Source organism: Hakea prostrata, chromosome 3, assembly GCF_041222555.1.
Source record: "Hakea prostrata isolate BN-2017 chromosome 3, UWA_Hpros_2, whole genome shotgun sequence".
Taxonomy (NCBI): Eukaryota; Viridiplantae; Streptophyta; class Magnoliopsida; order Proteales; family Proteaceae; genus Hakea; species Hakea prostrata.
This window is the reverse complement of record NC_142602.1, coordinates 6,990,511-7,006,845: the sequence shown is the minus strand read 5'-3', so window position 1 is coordinate 7,006,845 and position 16,335 is coordinate 6,990,511. Positions and strand designations below refer to the sequence as shown.

The 16,335-nt window shown below is 37.6% G+C and overlaps 1 protein-coding gene across 1 annotated transcript; it reads right to left on the bottom strand.

The window, feature by feature from the left end:
* Positions 1 to 824: 824 nt before the first annotated feature.
* Positions 825 to 15,262, bottom strand: LOC149020448 (uncharacterized). The gene is made up of 4 exons (XM_089148587.1): positions 15,145 to 15,262; positions 14,734 to 14,910; positions 1,876 to 3,366; positions 825 to 1,529 (listed from the first exon to the last, which is right to left on the bottom strand). The coding sequence occupies exons 1-4, from the start codon at positions 15,160 to 15,162 to the stop codon at positions 1,497 to 1,499; spliced, it is 1,719 nt and encodes a 572-aa protein (XP_089004713.1). The 5' UTR covers positions 15,163 to 15,262; the 3' UTR covers positions 825 to 1,496.
* Positions 15,263 to 16,335: the final 1,073 nt, after the last annotated feature.

Here is a 16,335-nt window from a genome sequence, read left to right as displayed (position 1 = left end):
GAATTCCTTGGGGCTTGTGGGCAGATTTGGACCTTCTTGAAGCTAGGGCTTTCTGTTGGGAATCAATCTGGGACCGAAACTTTTGGTTCAGACTTCGAAGAAGCAGAGAAAGCAGAGTTTTTTGGGAGACGACTGCGATAAGTGCAAATGCAAAAGTTATGTCGGGGCTGCACAGCACAAGTCACAAGCGCACGCCAAAGCCTTAGGCCCTCAAACCTCATTGAAGCTAAAAAGATAGATTTTAAGGTTTCTGATGAATACACAAGACATCATCATATCTCTCACTTGCTGCTGCTTCTCCCTCATGATCAGCTACAATTAATTATCCAATTTTAATATCAAACGGTTATATAGCAATAGATGGTTGGACCACAATCTGACGGCTCCATGTGACTGATCGAACCAGGTTTTTTGGGTGATTAGTCCTAAGCTGACCATCAGACCAGGCGGTTAAGGAATCTGGTGCAAATGCAATCCCTTTTGTCAATGGTCCCTTTTCATCTTTCCACGCCTGTAAAACATATAGACAAAACAAAAGCTGTTCCATTGAGATTGAGAAAAGTTAGACAGTGAAGGATTACCCTTTTGAATATGTGGGTTTATTCCCAACACTACCCATCAAATGTTTTCCATAGGCATGTGGACCCTCTTTCGCGTTTACTGTACATGGATGCAATATCAATGCAGTAAGCTTGCGAGTTCTGATATTTTTTTTTTTTTCTCTTAGAAAATTGCAATATTCTTTTTTTTTTTTTTTTTGGGTATGAATTGCAATATTCATTAAGAGGCAAAACAGTGTGTTGACTGTTGAGACATAAATTCCTTAACCACACAGTGAAAAGTGGCCAAGCCTGCATAAAAGCATCCTAGTCCCTAAGTTCTTCATAACATTATTCTCTTTTTCTTTTTAATTTATTTTGGCGTAGAACATGTAACATCATTCCAACAGGGTAGATCAAGAAGAAATAACCAACAGTTCCAGTACTTTTTCTTGAACTGATTGCGGTTTTCTGGTTCCCTACTAGTTGCAGCATCCATCCTACAAAGAAAAAACTTGGGAGTGCCTGGGAACCATTGTCTCTGCAAATATTATTACCATGTGTAAGTGACAGTCACCCTCTTATGACTTGCTTGAAAAGAACGATTCTGCGAACTAAAACAAGGATCGATACATTACTCGGGATTCCGTACGAACAAGAACCTCAAACTAAGCCAAAATTTAAACATCTTAACAGATAATGAGTTATAAATATATTATGAGAACATATAAGAAGATTTATAATACATACAACTAGATTGACTGATGATGACGCTTAACGTTTAAGGGCAGCAAATAAATACAATTAAGAATCACAATTATCACAACTTATTGAATACAATGCAGATATATTATTTCCCGGAACTCCCAATCCCTATTTCAAACAGCAAATGGCCTGAACCCCCGTTTCTGCTAGTTTTCCCTTGAGCTATATAACCTTCATCCTATCAGTGTCTAACTACCACCACCTTTTCTCAGACAAAGAAATAAGCTGCAGGGAAAGACAAATATCAGTAAGCAGAATGTAATGCACGCAGGCAGGACTCATTCAGCTATGCATAACATACAGGAAACCAACAATCTACAGACTACAAAGTGATAGAACAGACAGCTATGATGACCAGCAGGGTGGGTTAAATTTGGCAAAAAAACTAACAGACAAGAATCATGGAACCCATGAAGGAAATTTTATTCTTACTCCTCTCCAATGGGTCACATGCCAGACTTGGAATCCAAACTCCCCAGATTGTAAAAGAAACAAACTCAGAAAAAATTTTGAAGTGGCAAACACATATCAGGAAAAAGGAAAAAGGAAAAAGGTAGGATAAACCACATACCTGACGAGCAACCTGCACAACTCGCCTGCTCTCTCGAGGTGACTCAATTGTCAAGCTTGACTTCTGCAGCTGAGGTGTGCTGTTCTGACTCTCCTCCTTGCTCATCTTGATAGTGCTTTTCTTTCCAAGCAGAGCATTGTCATTAGCATTGCTCATGGTCTCCTTCTTCCGCTTCCTCTGGAATGTGTATTTGAGAAGCCTATCACTTGCAACTTCAGTGGGAGCTGCAGTAGTTGTTTCACAAGTTTTTCTGTCTTCAGCATCAGAACTAATTGCTGGCAGATCAACAGGATCAAGGTTCAGTGTAGAAACCAGAACCTCTGAATTTTTCACAGCTCTGGGTTCCTGATTTGTCAACACTGACTTTTTCATTGATGCTGGATCCTTCTGCATAACCTGCGGACTTCCAGCTTTAGAGTCCCTGGCTTGACCATCCACATTGGACTCCAAATCCCTCTGGGCCTCATCTTCAGATACCTTTAACATATCTTCACCAGAATCAGCATCACCATTGACTGGGAGTGGATGGGTTTTGGTACAAGAACGAAGTGATGGTTCACGATGATAAGAAAGTGATATGCATGAGGTAGCTTTACGGTTCCTGTAAAGAGTTCGTCTTCTTCTATGAATTTTGTGAACAACTTTACCATCTTGACCTTCGTCACTGTTGGTATCATGCTGCATTACTTCTTCGGACTCAGTCATGTTCTTCTCTGCCAGAATCATACTGTCAGTCTTGGGAGAGGCTACAGTACAAGTTCCTTCAACTTTTTCTCCACTCTTTGTATGCAAGCTCTGATCATCATCATGTCCAGGAAGAGGTAACTTCCCTTCATCCAACAGATTCCCTTCAAATGCACGGATTCTCTGGGTACATCCATTTCTGTAAAGCTCTGGTTCTTTGCTTCGCATTATTATGCAGGCTAAATCAGGGTTAGCTGCACAATAATTTTCCATACTGGAGGTCTCAGCCTGTGCTCTTCCATTTTCTGATAAAGAACAACATTTATCATCTGGTTGGCTTAAAGGTGCATTCTTCATTGTGCAAGTTGACATGGGTTTGCATTCTGAATCAGAAGGATGGCATGAAATACCATCTGAAATATGTAGCTCATTCTCCTGTGCTTCCTCTTCATGAGCAGGGTTCCCCCTTACAGTTTGTCTGTCCAAAAGATTTCCCGGAATGCTTTCCAAGCACTCCAGTTCATCTTGCACTCCTTTCAACTCATGAGAGTGGCATGAAATACCATTGCAAACACGTTGTTTATCCTCCTGTGCTTCTTCTTCATGAGTAGCATGTCTGATTACAATTTGTCTACCCAGAATATTTCCAGGGTTGCTTTTTAACCTCTCCATTTCATCCTGCACTTCTTTCAACTCATATCTGAGGTCTCTTACCACATCCTCTGCTTCATTGAGCTGCAATTCGAGCTCTTCAATCTTTCTTTGTTGACTCAACGATTTTCTTTCTGCTTCAGCTGCTTCAGCAATCTGTAAAAATATGGGGCAGGTAAATGTTGGGCACATTGAGCACATGTTTCTTAATGGAGTGAGGAGACTAAATAAATATAAACTACCATACAGAAACCTAAATACAATGACCATTCTCAGAGACCAAGCAAATTCATAAATTGTGCTTGATGTGTTCCACAAGCTAGCATAGTTTTTGAAAAAAAAATACCAAAAATTATGTTAAAACAGAAACATCACAAAAGCTAACGTTGCTTTTGGAAGAAATTACAGCAATGATGTAAAAACTTAGGCTGCGTTTGTTTGCAAAGGTGGGGTGGGAAAGAAGGGGTGGAAAAAAAAAACATGTGGGCCCCATGTGTAGTGGGATAAGGGAAAAGAGAAGGAAAGGAAAGGAAAGTGTAGAAAAGTATTACTTGTGGGTCCCACATTTTACTTTTCCACAAAATCCCACACTTTTTGGGGGATTTTGAAAAGGCTTGGGATGGAAAAGTTGAGTTGCCACATCACCAAACAAGTTTCTTTGATTCAAGAAACTTGTCTCTCACTTTCTCACCCCAAGCAACCAAACAATTTACACTTTTGGGATTTAAAGGAAATGTAAGAAAAGTTTGCTTTTTTCAAGAATTTTCCCACCCCATTTTTATTCCAGCAAACAAATGCAGCCTTAAGGTTAAAGAAATATACTAATTCAGTATTAATGTGACCATCAATCTTGCATGGAATCAGCTTTTCCAGGTATGTCATTGTTCAAGTTTCATAGGCCTTGTTGTCTACATTGAGCTGGAGAGAACATCAGAAGCATTACAGCAGCATTGACAGCCAATGTAATATTTCAGCTACGAGAATTCAAGAGTAGGACCCTATGGATGCCAATGAATCAAAATGGAAAGGAAAAGAGGGAATAAATAAATAAATAGATGCAGACCAACCACTGGAGATTGTGGTCTATGATGGCTTTTACACAATATGAAAAGTTTCAACAACTTCTCCAGAGTCATGTAATGTATAGATTAGTACACATGACTCACTTAGATAAAAAAAAATTAAGCATAATGATGCCATAAAAAGCAGGAGAAGATATGTCAAAGCCAATAAAGTTACTCATTTCGCATAACAAGCATACGGGAAATGGATGGCTGCAAACAGCTCCCACCTTCAGCAATATGGTTCTAGCCATGGAAAGGACCATAAAATACAGATCATAAATGCTGAATACACAACAGAAAAAGTCATAACAGTGAACATTAAGATCTAAGTAATCAGAGATATCACTACCAACAGAAGAATGCATGAGCCCTGAAGCACAGATTTGTTTGTCTTGGCAGTACAGAATACAGCAGAGATGGAGACCTCTATTTCCTATTTGCTTATACTTTTTTACTTACAGATAGTTTTATCCCCTTCTCTTTGTACTCATATTGTCATAAAGATCTTCATGTTTCTTGCTATTCGCCCAATCTTCTTATCTCCATTTGTGGCAAATTTATAACTTTGCAGATCCTCTACCTCTTTAGCGCTTTGCCACATCTATAAAACTAGCTTTCTTGGGCTTAATGGCTGCCTAAACCTCAACATCCCACCATCAAGTCTCCGTTGAGGAAAGAATTTTTCCTTTTGATTCACCTAGGACAACTCCTGCAACTTTCTTAATACAAGAAGCGATCTTGTTGCACGTCATATTAGTGTCTCCCTCAATACCTATTTCCTTGTTTCACCACTTAACGGGGGAAGAGTAATGGGAAGAAGAAAATGGGGAGAAGATGGGAAAACTGAGAAGAACCAGAGTTGCATAGAGAGGAAGAAAAGATCTCATAAGAAGAAAAAGAAAAGGGAGGGTGGATGTGGAAGTGTGCACATCATATTAATGTCTCCCTAGTACCTATTTCCTTGTTTGACCACTTAAGGGGGGACAGAGAGTAAGAAGACGGGGAGAAGATGCGAATACTGAGAAGAATCAGAGTTGCATGGGAACAGAAGATTTGATAAAACGAAAATGAGAAGGGAGAGGGGAGGAGGAGGTATGCACATGGCACACAGGCTTTAGCTTCAAGACATTCTTTTTTATTCCATAACACATTGATTACAGGCATATAAATAATTAAACAAATAGAATTCAACAAGAAAACACCTATCAACAACCCCTAACAATTTAAAACTAACTAAAACTATTCCTATCTATCCAACCCAATTTTTTTCAAAAAAATTTGATTACATGTTCATACGAATATATAAATTTAAAAAACAAGAATCCCAAGTATCTCTAAAACCTCTCCCACAGAACAGCATTTCTTATTTATTCCTCCTTGAAAGTTGGCTTCAGGACCCACCAAATCTAGAGAATGTTCTCCTATTTTCATCTCATGTCACTGTAGCATCACTGTTCACAATAACTATGTTGAACAACAACCAAGGGTGCTTGTTTTTGGGTCAGCCAAGGCTGTGCCACATCACTCCATCTCAAGCAATGCTGTATCAATTATCCCCCACTATACAAAACAAGTCCTCGGTTTAATAAGGACTGATCTTGTATGGAAAATGTCGGCCTCAAGAAGCAAACTCTTCTATCTTTCTCTTCCAGGGTTGTGAGAGCAAAGGGAGGTGGGGTTTTACTGATGGTGTAGTTCTACCACAGTGCCCGTGAAAAAGAAAAAGAATAGAATAGGGAGAAAGATCACAAGAAGAAGAAATAGCATGGAAGACAGAGTGAGAGAGGGAAGAAGATGAGATTTTTCGGATACCACTTAATGCCAGACAGAGAAAGTAGGAAGAAATCATCGTTTCAGGGAGAGAAAGAAGTCTCATCAGAAAAATAGACTGAAGGAGGAAGAAGATGAGAGGGTTGGGGGGGGGGGGGGGGAGAAGAGTTAACACACACACAGAAGCTTTAGTTGTATGCATTTCTTTCTACTACATACTCAATACATTGATACAAGCATATAAATAATAAAAGAAGTAATCTAACAAAAAAACAAATAATAAATGAAACAGGCTCCAACAAGAAACTATACTAGGACTCTTAGAAATTTCTAACAAGCGAAAAGTATTCCTACGTATCCTACCTAAATTAAAATTCTACTTAAATAACTGTCCAAGAAATAAATTAACAAAATCCTAAATATTTCTAAAATCTCACACGCAAGATAGCATCTCCTATTTTATTTCCTCCTTGCAATTTGGAGTTGGGGCACACCAAAGTAGAAGAATATTCTCCTATATTATTGTAGCATCACTGTCAATGTTACCATGGAATGAACAGTAACCAATGGTGCTTCTTTTCAGGTCGATCCAAGGGTCTGCTGCATCACTCCATCTCAACTCATACCACATCAATAAATTATCTTTATGAGCTCAGTTTTCTTGCAAGTCTACATCATAGGGCACACATCCATAACCATTAATCTATGTTGAGCGGTTAGACTGTCCCCAGGTATCAGTGTATAACCCTACAGTCCTTATGTAACAATCAATAAACCTTATAGTCAACAAGACAAGTATGTGACTACAGAATTTACAATGGATAAATCATAAGACACACAAAATCTAAAACCAAATGGCCCGTGTTAATCCTCTCTTCAGAAACATATCATATTTCTCCTTGGCTAGAAGCTACGGTCATACATTAATCCACCAACTGTTCCCAAAATTGTAACTTACTACTTTCATCCAGCCCCAGTTGAGTTGCATACAATAACAGGCCAGCCTTATCCCAACTGAATGCCGGTTGGCTACATGGATCCTTTCAAGAGAAAGTAGGGAAAAGTGAGAAACTTCAAAAATGGTCAGTAAGAGAAATGAAGGACAAAATAAATAAATTCAATATGAAAGCAAGAGGAAGGAGGATAGCCATGAAGGCATGAAATCATGAAAATTTCGGCTACATGATGTTGAAAAGGGGGATCCTTGCCCCCTCCATAGGCTCTATTCTTTTCCTTTTTCTTTTTTTTTTTTTTTTTTTTTTTTGGGGGTGGGGGGTGGAGGGATGACTATCGGTCTATTTGAGGTTCATCAAAAAAAAAAAAAAAAAAAAAAATAGAGCCTACAGGCTATATTTGAGGTTATAATAGGTACAGACCTAGAATGTGCATGTCATTCTTCACTCTTCACTTGTGGTTATTTTAGACCTGCCCCTAGCTCTTTTAGCTCTTTCAATCAGAATCAGAACACTACTTACTGAGGCTTCCCTAGGCTTTTGCTGGAAACCACCGCAGTTGACATCCTCAAAGTTTGTCTACTCCCGCTGCAGCTCTAATATGTTCTTTCCTTCTTTATCCTTCCTATTGTTTTTACACATCCATCTCAAAATTCTTATTACTGCAACACAGCTGCACATATGGCACTTTAAAACTGGCCAACATTACGCTTCATACATCATAGGAGGTCACACAACAGTTATACCAATTCACATAGAGCTCAAGTGGCAGCTCTCACTTCATCCATTAACTTCAATTCTTGGTGAAACATCATTATCTATAACCGCTTGTGTGTGATAGGCCTGAAACATCTGAAGTAGTCACACAGTTGTATCTCTCTCCTTAATTTCCAGTCATCATCAATCATAGTGTGGCTAAGGTTACACATCATATACTCCATCCCTAATTAACCAATCTCTTAGCGTTGAGTTTCCAAGGTCGATCTCTACATCTCTAACTTAGCACTAATCCTTGCTTTTGTCTCATTGACTAAAACAATAACATTGCCAAAGCATACACCATGGTACCACATCTTGGGTGTTTTGGTCAATTCACGGATAAGTAAATAAGGGCTTAGGGCTGATGCTTGATGTGACGAACCATAATTGGGAATCCCTTGCTTTGGCCTCCCAAAGATCTCAGAGAACTCACTACACCCTCATACATATCTTTAATTACATCTATATATTTACTCAACACCTCTCTTCTTATGACCATGCCAGATTAAATCTATAGGAACTCCAGCATTTTCTTTCTCCAGATCTGTGAAGAATAATTTGGTGACCTCTGAGTGCTTCATTTTACATTCTGTTTCAAAGGTTTGCAGAGCCTTACCTTCTGCATATATCAAGCAATTTTTATATGTTCTTGTCATGACAATGTAGTTAAATTTGATGGCAAACAGAAAATATTCAGGTGAATAACTGTAAGCCCCTGCAGATAAAGGAGCATCCCTAAATCCATTGAGCATGCACATATAATACACTTATAGATGATAGCTATACTGAACTCATATTAATCTTTAACCAATGTACAACAATTTGGAATGCTCCAAAAGAATCTTATTCAGGATAAAATCAGAGATGAATATGCAATTCACTATGGATAGTAAAATTACTGAATCATCTAATTCACAAAAAGGAACTTTGAATTGTGTAATTCACCATCGAGTATGTTAAATTGGCTAACTCAACAATCAGGTTTTTAACCCCCCCCCCCCCCCAAAGCTGCCTAACAAGAATTTGTTTAACTCAGCTACAGAGCTTGTATTTATAAGCAATTCTGATCCTTTGGAATCTCCAAGGTTAAAATCACAATTTTTGGAATAAAAATGATCATTTCTATTAAGATCTGCAATCAGCTGACTCAGCTCAAATTCAAGGAAAGTTAGACATGCATCCCAGAGTAGATAAGTTGAATAAAAAGCAGAAGAGGTGCTGTGGTGTAATGAAGAATGCACACATAACGAAGAATGAGTTGGTACTTGGTTTAGGTTAGAGGACTAATAGACCAAAAATGACCAGGGATTACAGAGTGATATGGTCCTAGGATTCAGAAACATTAAATTGGGTTTCTATGGGCTCACAAATAACTCAAATTTAAGAAAAAGTGGTAATCTCATAATTTCTGAAAACTAAGGTCCCTGTTGGGAAGAATAAGCAAAACCGGGGCAAAATGGATGATAGATTGAAAGGAAAAGGACATGGCTGGTACTGAATTAAGAAGAGGGAAAAATGAAAGAAAGTTATAGAACTAAGGGCTCTGTTGTAACTTAAAAACCAGCCAGATTTCTATAACTTGGTTATATTAACCTCATGACACCAAAGTTGTAGAGAAAACCAGTCTGATTAGAAAAAGGAACCTGTTCCAACAAAAAACAATAGAACCGAACTTCTCTCTTTTGGGATTAATACGTAGGTTTCTTGAATGATGAATTGACTCAGCACATCCTCAGCCCATCAATCAGAGCTTGATTAAATATCCTCTGAAACCTGGCTTGGCAGAAGAACTGAATTCAGCAATGGTTCAAGGCTCGGATAAACAGCACAGATGGTTTTAGAACCAAACATATTAGGGCTAGGGTCCCCTCTGTTAGATATGTCGCGTGCTGAAAAAATTGAAGAGAAAGAAGTAGGTTCCAATTGTGATGTTTCTTTGGTATCAGCAGGGAAAGGATAATTAACAGATAAAAAAGGGGGAAGAGGAAGAAGAATAAGACAGGTGACTGATGGCGAACTTGCAGAAATTACAGGGAAAAAGAAGACAGGCAGCCACATGACTGTAGATGCACCACAAACACCAAACCATTAACTTCAAGCAACTCAAAATTCTATGATTCATCAAGACAGGAACTTTCATTGGTTACAACCATTTAATCAAAGAAGTCAACAATAGACTCCAAGTAAACCTCTAAAACTAGAAATGGAATGGAACTTTAGCCTAAATAAATGAAACATAAGCAGATGAACTACTAATTTCCTGCCAGAAGATCCCAATTCATGTCTGGTGTCTCAGTCAGAAGACTCAGAAATATCAAAGAGGTTCAATCCAATCCAAATTTAGTCCTGTGTCAGGAAGAAGTGACAAGTTAAAGATAAGTTAGACTTCAGAAGTACCATACATATATTTCAATTTAACAGCGAACAGGAATCATGTAGCTAAACTCCTTTTTCAGCTGAATTGAGTTGTCTCTTGAGGTTTGCAACATCTCTCACACATTGCAAAGGAGCAAAGCGTCATTCTAAGCTTCCCTTTCAAATTACCTAGGCCATAATGGAGTCATACTTCCACATTGTAGCTCCTATGAAGTTTGAATTAGGTTTCATGCACAGATTTGTTTCCCGTGAGGAAGATCAGCTAAAAATCAAAGATAATTAACAGAGTAGCTCTCACTTGCTAAGAACATCTCAAAGGAATATCTAAATGCAAAACAAGCACCTTTGGTGGAGACTCGTACAACTTCAACAGCATAAGTTGTTTATTAGATTCTTCAACGGTTCCACCTTCTCTCTTTCTTCTAATATATTTTTAAGCTTTATGTTTAAAGAAGACATATTCCAAATTCCAAATTATTGCACTAAAGAATTCACATACATCAGCAAAATACTAAAATATAAACTATCTAAGACATAAGCGTCGTCGTAAAATTTGACAGATAAATTAAAAACATCAATTTGCACTGCAAAAATATTAGAATTAGATTAATGCACACACCAATAGACATCAATCACATAAATGTCTTTTATCTATTGATACTGTTATTTTCATTTTTTATTTGTTTTGGGTGGTCAAAAGTTTTGATATGTTCATTGTTCATGATTCACAAATTTTTTTTAATATGGATGTTATTCCATTCATTTGGCGTCAACATGAGTACAAAAACATGGATTGCTTGGCAGTTAGTTCATTCATATATAAGAAACTGTAAGGGCTAGATCCTCCCCCCACCCCCATGCACCCACCCGTTATTTTTCTTTTTCCTTTCTTCTCTATTTTCACAGAAGATATAAAAAATACTCAAAAGTTAATATAAAGTTAACAGAGACCACAATAAGGGCGAAAAAGTTTGTTTATGATTTCACAATCAACTCAATCAATGCCCTCAATTGAAAAGGTAAAACTCTTTGTTGAAAATGAAAATCACATGCAGGCGATCAATTGCACAATCAACTAGTTGAAGAATGAACGAGACTAGTGGGATGCATTAATTCTGCTCACAAGAAACGTTGAAACATAAACAATAATTCATCAACCAATTAATAAGCCTGAAAACAGAATGCTAACAAATCCTAAAAATACCATGAGACATTTCAAAATATTTTCAAGATAATAAGTACAATTTGTTGAAGCAGAGGCAACAAATGCCCAAAGAAAAAGGTCCGAAATTATCAAGAATTGTGAGATTCTGAACTTTAACCACTTTCAACCCCAATTTCCCCGAAAACTGAGTTGCGGCAAGATCATGGAAAGTTGGTGCACTTTTTTGGGCCTTCTTGAGGGGGTTTTTTTTTTTTTTTTTTTTTGGTGGGGAGGGTGGTTCTGGAACTTGGTATAGCCTATTTTAAACTTTTGAACACAATGACTTTATCAAAAAACTAAGTCTAAATCAGAGGTTGGTTTTGGACCATAAGTTGTAACCACTAAGTGAATTAAAAGCCTAAAATACCCTATTCTACAAAATTTAGTCATAATATCAGTCTATCACATCATACATCTCATGTGAAACATGTCCAATAATCATTGGAAATTTTCAAATTACATTCTCTTGGATGTCCTTGAATCAGGCTCAAATGGTTTTAGGTGTAGGTTACATGTGGTAACAATTATTTATAAGGGCAACTCCAACAAGTTTTAAGGCAAAAAATCAACCAAAATCTTGAGAAACTAAGCTTCCAGCAGCAAAATGAAGGAACTTGATTGAGTTGGGGCACGATATCTTGTTTCGATCGAGTGGGTAGTTTTTTAGTTTGCCATTGATCTCATCTTGCCTTTCCTACATAGCAAGATATCTCGCACAAATTCTCGATCTATGGATCCAGCAGTAGAGGAAGCTAAATTGATGGATCTAGAATTGAGTTGAAACAAATGTGTGCCCAATGATAGGGTTTCCGTACGACTGGAGCCCTTATGAACTCAACGGCAAGTTACTTTCAAGCAGGGGAGACTGATAATGGACAAATAATAGGAAAGTGCGTAGATCTGGTGAGCAGCTTGAGATCCAAGAAATGGAGATGGATGCTGTTCACATTGGTTGAAGGACCAGGTCAAACGGATGGGACAAATCAAGTAACAGATTTCTGAGATTTGCATTCAATGCTGAGGCCTAAATATGGGGATCACAATACATCAGGAGATTTGAAGATAAATTTACAGTGGCAGAAGCTGCAACCAACGGATTTTCCTCAACAATTCTCTTTCTCGCTCTAATCTCTCCACTTGTAGAATTCTCTCTTGCTTGATTTTGTGATCTGTCTTAGCCTCTTAGGATAGAAGACCCGCTGCCAGACAAAGAACACCCTCAGCTCCTCCCCCACCCCCCGGGGGGCCGCCAAAAATAATGCCAAAATTTCCTAGCATTTCAGTCCATAAGGCATCAGATTTGAAAGCAACTATTCAGAATTTTCAGGGGTTTCATTTACATGAAAAAGACAGCTTTAGAACAAGGAAAAGCTATGTTCTCCAGTGGTTAATAACCTCCCTGTTTTCTCCCTTTCCATTTATATGCAATTAGGATTAGTGAATCTTATGACCTTGCCAAAGAACAGTTATGTAGCCCCCACTCACTATTACCAAGATCACAATCTAACCAGCTAATGTCAGCTTTTAGACCAAGTCTTATTTCTCTGCGTTCACAAGGCTATGTTTAGATAAGCAAGTAAAGGGAAGGAAAACAAAGAGAAATCAATTTTGAAAAGAAAATCAAAGTTCTGCAATTATAATTGTGTAAACTATCTAAAACTTTTAACCTTATTTGGAAATTATATTTTCCATACATAATAGAAGTTAAATTCAACAATCCAAAATGTTTTAGAAAGGTTACACAATCATATGAGGCAAACATCACCATCAAGTTTCTACTTTAGTATCAGTTTGATATCACTTCCCTTTTATTTCCCCGCGTGGAAATACTCTGCAGTCTGCACTATGAAACAACCATCAAGTTGAATTCTGTAATAGTGTCTATCCCCTAAGTATAGATAACCCAACCTACTTCAATGCTTGATACCCCCACAGGACCACTAATTTTGAACAACATAAACACCTCTCCTTTTTATTTTATTTGGATGTGGAGACCCCAAGGAGAGTTGAAGTCAAGACCTCATAATTTGTTTTCTTTTTTTTTTTTTTGGGGGGGGGGGGGCAACTGAGCTTACCCCCTTGGAGTTACATCCTAAGCACCTTGACTACAGCTGGTAGACAACAAAAGCAACCCAACTTCACCAAATGTTTTTCTGTAAAATATAACAAGATCCTTTATGATCCTCACGTTTATTAATTTTACTGCACATATGATTTTTGGGAATAGAAGCCAGGAGGGAGAGAAAATAATGTCTCAGAAAACAGTTTGGACCATGACAAATGGCTAGAAGGAAGTCTTAGTGTTGCTCTCTTATAGCTTTCCAAGTAGCTACAAAGGAGAAGAAGTCCAAGGAGGAGGCCAGAAGACAATATCCTCTCATTAATGAGATTCTAGAGCAAGGGAAATGGGTTTCTGTCTTCAATGAAGCCTCTGAAAAAGAGTACTGCTTTATTGAAGAATAGGAGATACTTCAGAAAATAAAAAAATAAAAAACTTTAAAGACTTCAATGGACTAATCTAAAAACTTAAGATATAGATTCTTTTAACAAGTCGCAGGCAAGCAATGCCTTGATCACCTTGTTGCCTACATTAACATTGTGGATCTTCCCATACAGGCAGATACATATTCTTCCTTGACATATAACACAAACTGTACCAGCTCATCTTTACCCAGAGAACCATCCAAGTTTTTCTAGCACAAAAAACAAGATCCAAACAGATAACTATGAAAATGCAGACTTATTGCAGGGTAGAACTGATATTGTCTAACTTACTTTGAACCCGAAACTTCAAAAGGACATGAATAAACCTCCCAGATGGATAATTTAATTAAGATGTCATTCCTTCAACTCTGAAATCATCATCAACATTTCAACCAAAAAAAAAAAAAAATCATCATCCACAGAAAGTAAATAAAATACAAAATTTGTCCATAATAGACAACCCATTGGTGTAAAATATAAGTCCAACGAACAAAAGTAAATCGTGAACTGCTACCTCAAAGACAATTGCAAAAACAAACAGTTGGAATAGCACAAAGAAGAAACAGGAAAGAAACGCATTTCAATGCAGGATCAGTTGGAATGGTACAAACCAGAAACACAATAAAATATCACATTTCAATGCAGGACCAGATAATCAAATACTGCTAATTTATCCAGACAAGAAGTTATACAAATAATGCTATGAAAATGGATCACAATCAGTTAGAAATTTCATCATAGAACAGCATCCCACACCAATCCTAGAAATTAAATCTGCAGATATCCATACATTCACCAAAAAAGCATAGAGATACACACGATCACACAATAAAAGCACTGGGAACCATGATCAATTCCAAACCGAAGACTACGATTGACTAGCTTACACTACTTACAAGAAAAGTAAATTTACCTTCGAATCCATAATCTTTTTCAGGCGAAGTAAAATATTAAGCGCTTCATCCTTCGCCGTAGACAGTTCCCGCTGGGCGCGAACGGCCTTGCGCTCAGAAACCATTACCCGGGCCGCCGCCTCTTTCGCCGTATTGAGGATTATTTCAGCGTAAACCTTCTTTAAGGCCGCCATTTTCTACCAAAACAAATAAAGATAACATCAAACAGAGAAAATAAGCTACACGAAAGTGAAGATACGAAATTTGCTGAAATTATGTCCGAAGAAGAACAATCCCGCCACTGACATTTACGACACTACGAAAAGCGGTTTTGACAGAAAGAAGGGAAAGAAAAATAAATTTGAAGTAACAGAAATGAACAAGAATGAGATAGTAGTTGAGATGAAGAATCGGAAATTAGGTTTTTTTACCTCGGCTTCGTCTTCCATCTCTAATGGCCGTTGTCAGTTCGCACCTGGTAAGAGAAACGGAGGTTGTTGTTCCCCTTCCCTTTGAGCTTGTCTGTTATGAACTGAAAGTCCTAACTTGATTACCTGGTTACCCTTCAGTTCTTTTAAAATTACACAATTGTCACAAACCTCGAGACCTAGTATAACAAACCCAGATGGATGGAACCGTGCAACGGAGACCATTTTCCGAAAGGACCGAAACGTTACCACTTTTATCGACAAATTTCAAATTAACGTTTTCCCTTTTGTTTTTGCGGTAAACTCGTTTCAATTAAATCGATGCCAGGGATGTCATTCTACCCACTAATGTAGTTTAATTTTTCTTTCTATATATAGTATTTTTACTAATACCTTCTTTTTTTTTTTTTTTTTTTTCTTCTCTTGCTAATTTTTTTATTTTTTATGAGTGTAAGATTATTTTGTTTAGGTTAATAGAATGCTATCTTGTGATAATTGACCCAAACACAAGAAGGAGTCAATATGGTTATCATATTGGTATTGATTTAGTGAGAGTTTTTGCAAATTCTCGTATTGACCTTGTGGTGGTTGTCAAACTTATAATTGAAAGACATAATCTACCTCAAGTCAAGACCTTGTGGTGATTGTCAAACTTGTAATTGAGAGACATAATCTACCACTTAGATGATCGTTAGTTTTATTTTGTTACATGGAATGCTAACTCTAATCGCAAAAAAAAAAAAAAAAAAAAAAAATTCTCGTCTTGACTTTGTGGTGGTTGTCAAACTTATAATTGAAAGACATAATTTACCCCAAGTCAAGACCTTGTGGTGATTGTCAAACTTGTAATTGAGAGACATAATCTACCACTTAGATGATCGTTAGTTTTATTTTGTTACATGGAATACTAACTCTAACGTCGCCAAGAGGGCTCTAAATGTTACAGATAAGACGGTTTGGCCTTGTTGTGCAAATCATGGCTTTGTCCCAAACCGATGGTTCAACCTGGTCCATGACCTTCAATCGAGGAATCCATGTCAATTGTAGACTCGACGCTATGTCCTCAATCCTCAAGAGAGTGTGATGCCGAAATGAGATGATTAGTTGGAAGTGCTCAAGACTAGAAACTGGAAAAGGTTAGGAAGTTTACTTGGATCTCATAAACATAGTAGTTAAAAACTAAATCACGAAACC